This window comes from Mercurialis annua, linkage group LG4 (genome assembly GCF_937616625.2).
Source record: "Mercurialis annua linkage group LG4, ddMerAnnu1.2, whole genome shotgun sequence".
In the NCBI taxonomy this organism is placed as follows: domain Eukaryota; kingdom Viridiplantae; phylum Streptophyta; class Magnoliopsida; order Malpighiales; family Euphorbiaceae; genus Mercurialis; species Mercurialis annua.
The window spans coordinates 15,070,786-15,076,397 of NC_065573.1; the positions used below are offsets into that span (position 1 = coordinate 15,070,786).

The following is a 5,612-nucleotide window of genomic DNA, read 5'->3' on the forward strand; positions in this document are numbered from 1 at the left end:
GAGCTTTCCTAGTTCTCCACCAATCCATTTGAATGTCTCCCACGTCATCAGGTTTACCGCGCCTCCTTCATCTACTAGCAGCTTCATGACCAGAATTGTTGATAATTGCTTCCAGCACTAACACATCTTTGTGTGGTCCTTTCACATGTGTACCGTCTTCCGTCAAGAAAGTGATTACTTTTGCTACTTCTGTCCTTCTTCCTGCTTATTCCGCTACCTGCATTATCTCGCCCCTTCATTTTTTTCTCCCCTCTCTTATGCTCTTTCCCAAAACGATGACGTTGATGACTCCCGCGATCTCTTTCTTTCTTCTCCTCTCCTCTTCCTTTTTTTCTTCCTTGTCGGTTCCTTCTATTCTCTGATGCTTATCTTCTTTGCGGCTTGTGAACCTCCTTAATGCTCCTGATTCGATCATCTTCTCTATCTCCTTCTTCAAATCATAGCATTCTTCTATGTCGTGCCTACAGTCTTCGTGGAATTGGCAGTATCGGTTTTCGTCTCTTGTCCCAGTTCTGTGGATCATCTTCCTGGGCCATGTCACCGATGTTCTGTTTTCTTTGACCCACATCAGGATGTTCGCCCTCGTGGTGTTCAGCGGTGTGAATGCTTCAGCTCTGTCGCCATACCTAGATCGATAATCGCTAGAGTATCAGTTGTCGTTTCTCCAGTGGTTGCTCTCTTCGTATGGGGTGTACCTGCTGATGCTGCGATGACTCATACCATAATCGTGTTGCGAGTGTGATGATTGTCTTTGAGATGCGCTTCCCTTGTTTTTTTCCTTCTTTGGCGCATCGCTGGTTTTCTGCCTCCTTCTGTCGTCCACGTTGATACATTTATGAGCTACTTGCATTACCTCCTGGTAGGTTTTTGGCTTCTTCAAACTTAGCTTATCCCCTATCACTCCCATGAGAGTGCCCTTCTTTAGTGTCTGTACCATTGATTCATTGTTGAGGTCTTCAATTTTCATAGCTTTGTTATTGAATCTTTCAATGTATGCCCTTAGCGTTTCTCCCTTGCCCTGCTTACACATGTACAGTTCTTCTGTGCTTCTTTTAGGTAGGATGTTCGTGAAGAATCTTATCACGAATTCTTTGTTCAATTGTCTCCACATAGCTATTAATTCGTCTTTCAAGCTGTTGCACAATCGTTGTGCTGTGGCAGTGGGTGTGGTTGGAAACATCTTGCAAAGTATTGTGTTTGAGACATCCAGTAGAACCATCTTGTTGTAGTATTTGGTGACGTGGCTTTCCGGACAACTGGTTCCATCGAAGTTATCAAAGTTAGGTATCTTCAGCCTCTGAGGCCATTTCTCGGACAACACGCTTACTGCTAGAGCTGACTTCTCGTCCGTCATATTGCTAGTCTAGACGTGCTCTCTTGATTTTTCTTCATCCGCTTTCTACATCACCACTGATATGAGTTTTTGAACTTCCTTTAAGTCCGTGCTGTCTGTTCCTATCGCCGAACGTCTAGGAGTGGGAAAATCTTCTTCTTCCCTCTCACTGTCCTCTACCGTGACTACTCCTGGATCCTTTCCCTCCAAGTCGTCGACCGCGTTGGGTAATTTTTTCTGCTCCGCTCGTCCGTTTCTCAATTGCGCTCCAATTCTTGCTGTTCGGTGTTTGTGACCTGATTCAGTCGCTTCTTCGACCATAGTGGCCACTTCTTCTTCAAAACGCCTTATTGCCCCATCCATCGTCCGGCCCAAAGATTCCTGGAAGTCTTGACCGAGTTCGTCTTCCGGAGTGGGTGTCAGACTTTCGAATCCCTAAAAGATGATTGCTGAACTCCCACTTGCCCCTAGAGCTATAGGTGTCGGGGGACTGTCTTCTTTCGATACTCCAGATCCGCCGGGCAAGGTGCCTTTCTCCTTGGCCGCTTGTCCCGTTGCGTCTTTGCTTATATCCGCCATTGTCGAATCTGATCAGTAAAATTTATTATAGGAGTTCCCACAGACGGCGCCAAATGATAGATCCGAAAGTCGGATATGGTTTATGACTTTAGAGACTTGAGTATCAGTATTGGATGTCTGTTTTAGTGGTAAATGGTTTAGCTTATGGGACGTTTTTTCATTCGGATTGCGTGTCTTGGACTTCTGGGTTTGTGGCCCTTTCATAGTGTTTGTGGCACGACTTGCCTTTTCCTTCTTTCATGGCCAATGTGGGATTTTATGGTGCTTCTGTTTTCCCTTTGTTTATTGTATATTCCATCAATTCCTTGTCTGACGTCCAACCTCCCAGACAGATGGACACGTTAGGGAAGCCATCCGGAAAGTACAATTTCCTTATGTTTATACCAGTGTTTTAAAAACCAGACCGGACCGGTCGGTCGGACCGGTTGAACCGCAAACCGGTCAGTGGTCCGGTCTGAAAAGGAAAAAACCGGATCTTGTGGTTGGACCGGATTGGACCGGTATGAACCGGTAAAAAACCGGCTGTTGAACCGGATTGGACCGGTAAAAAACCTGTAAACCATAATTTTTTTCAAATTTTTTTAAATTTATTAAACTGGTTGAACCGATCATTGAACCGGTTAAACCGGTTGAACCGGAAATCGATGGCCTCACCGGTTTGGCCACCGGTTCGGTTTTTAAGACACTGGTTTATACACCATCACCCAGGATCGCTCTCGAGAATATTGTACCGACTGGTTGTGGTCTAGAATTTGATGATATCGACCAGATAGTAACACCTCTAGAAGGACAAGCAGAAGTTCAAATCACCAAAACTGTTAGGGCCATTAATGTTTGGAATGATTCAGACAAAGAAGACAACGGTGAAGAAATAGTACTCAAGAAAGGCACAAGAACTGACCCGGGAAACGTAAATGGAATCTTCCCGCAGGATGGACCAGCTTAAAATGGGAAAACAAGAGTGCTGGACGAAGAATCCGTCCAAATTGACAAATGGTACAAGCGTTGTCCGCAATGCCCATCGAATTAGACGTGATTACAGTAGTTATGCCTAACAGAGAAAAGGCCGGTGCCATTGTTTTTACAAAAGACGACCTACCCTAGAAGGAAGACATCACAGCAAAGCACTGTACATTACAGTTGAAATCCTTAGAAAACGCACCAATAATGTAATGGTCGATGATGGATCCGCCATCAATGTTTGTCCTGCAACTATTCTTACTAAGGCTCAGCCTAACCCCAACAACACTAAAACCATGAGAACAGGTTATCAGGGGCTATGATGAGACAAAGAGAGGGGCAGAAGGGACCTTTAAGGCCCTAGTCAATACTGGACCCATCAAATCATGGGTAGAATTCATTGTGCTAGACATACCAGTCACCTTCTCCTTCCTTCTAGGAAGGTCGTGGTTTCATGAGTTGGGAAGGGTACCTTCTACGTTACACTAGAAAATCATGTTCCCATACAAAGGCGGGATAGCCACAATCGAAGGGGAGTCAGGAAAGGTGATCAACATGATCAAGTTTGCCGGAAATGCTCTGATGCTAATACAAAGGTTCCGGATCTCAACTGCAAGAGAAGAAGAGGGGACATTCATGGACGTCAAAGGGATTTCGATGATGAAAAAGCCAACTATACGCCCCGCATGGGGATCAGAAAAATCAATTCAAGGCCTATTAGAGTTACCGGACTTCAAAGTTCACATCACCAAGGCGGATTTGGGTTTTCACCAAGAAACCAAGATAGAACGAGTCTTGGGAAACACGCTAGCTGACTACTTTGTAGAAGAAGAGGCTAAGGCAAGCTAGTACCAGGGCCAAGTTGAACCAGTCATGATCATGGACATTGAGGTCCCAGGGTTTGAAATCTTTCGAGATGTGATCGAGGAGGAAATGGAACTGACAAGGGGGTCAGCAATCCAGGAGATAGACATCGACGATCTACTCTACTCAATAACCAAAATTTACAATATGGAATCGATCATAGAATTGGCTTCCTTCGTCAACCTGAACATCCATGATGCCACCGGTAAAACAGAAGTAGTGACCCCGCCCATGTTCGGGGCACTTTAAGATCTGTACACCTAAACTGTCTTGTTGTGTAATAGCTTATCTTAGCTGTAGTTTCTATTTTTCATTCAGATATTTTTGAACAATTTCCTTATTTTATTTTATTTAAATTCCAGAGTCGTTGATGAACTCCAAATTTTCTCATTTATGTGATGTCTTGCTTGATGGGCATGTTATTTTCAATAGTTTTCATATGCATGCGTGATAAAATCGAGCTATTTGGCTAATCCATTCAATGATTGGTATTAGAAAGTGAAAAACTTCAAGACATAATTTTGTTTCAATGGGTCCTACCCCTAATAAAATGTGATCCAATATAGCTGTCTCAAAAAAGATAGCGGCTTGCTAGTGGGTTTCGGCCTACTAGCTAAAACTATTTGGCCATAAAAAGTTTTACGAAGGAGATGCACACATCAAAATGGATCATCTAGCTAGCCTGGATAGGAACCCGAAAGGAGAAGCTCTACACAAACAATGAATTCCACCGCCCAGCAGCCTATCTTGGAGCAGGACGGTCTAAGTAGTGAAATACGAAGATCACTATAAGTATTCCCCTGGATTATCGGTCAACGACCGAGTAAAACACTCACATAAAAAATAGTCAATTAAGAAAATTTGCAAGGACTGATTGATAACAGGGGTGCGACCATTTGAAACAAAAAGTATCTCAATTGTACCAGCTATTGAATGAATTAGTCAAATAAATCTTTTGTTATACGTGCATATCACGATTATTGACCAGCGCATGTTACTAGAAAGGACAGACAAATGACCATAAATATTAAAATCACAATATTTGAGAAAATGGAACAAAAAAATTTAATTTAAAATTGTTAATTCAAAAACTTTCATATGCATTATCTAGTAGCACTGTTTATAGCTGAATGCGCAGAAACTGTCATAAAGACAATATACATGGTCCATCCAAAACCATACAGCAGAATCCAGAGCTTGGGACAAGCAACTAAGAATCTTCATTGAATCATCCAGTTCCCTAACTAAAAAACTGAATGCTTCAATGAGGGGGAAAACCAGAGTCTAGAATTAGGCAGATAAGAAAGTCAATTCCACCAGATGCATGAAAAATGGGGAAAATTTTCAAAAAGTCAACGCTCCGAACAGGCGTCGCGCCTCCAAGTCCAGAATCATAAAAGGCATCAGGTCTCTACCACTAGAAGATCCCAGAATAGGCGGCATGCCTCTACTATCCGGAGATGGAAATCCAGATAGCGGGGGGCATTAAATGCCTCAAAACAAGCGACCGAGCTCTAATACCAGAAGAGCCCAAATTAGGCAACATGCCTCCACTATCTAGAGACAGAAATCTGATAGTAAATGGAAAACCCAAATAATAAGGGACATCAAAGTCCTTGTCACGACCCAAATCCGAGGGTCGAGACCAGCGCTAGAAAATAGGAGTGGTTGCTCTAGAACCCGTAGCAAACCTCAAATCAAACAAAATTAACTTGATGCGATCAAACAAACATCAATCAAAAGCGGAAAAAAAATTATGTATATATAAACATAATATTTGAGTACAATACAGACAATTATTCGATACATAAACATCATAATAATTTTGACATTTACGGACTACTGCAGCACTGAGAATACTCATAGCTTTCAAGCT

The 5,612-nt window shown here is 42.7% G+C and overlaps 1 protein-coding gene across 1 annotated transcript; it reads right to left on the reverse strand.

The window, feature by feature from the left end:
- Positions 1 to 235: 235 nt before the first annotated feature.
- On the reverse strand, positions 236 to 1,354 carry LOC126678333 (uncharacterized). The gene is made up of 2 exons (XM_050373235.1): positions 696 to 1,354; positions 236 to 626 (listed from the first exon to the last, which is right to left on the reverse strand). The coding sequence occupies exons 1-2, from the start codon at positions 1,352 to 1,354 to the stop codon at positions 236 to 238; spliced, it is 1,050 nt and encodes a 349-aa protein (XP_050229192.1).
- Positions 1,355 to 5,612: the final 4,258 nt, after the last annotated feature.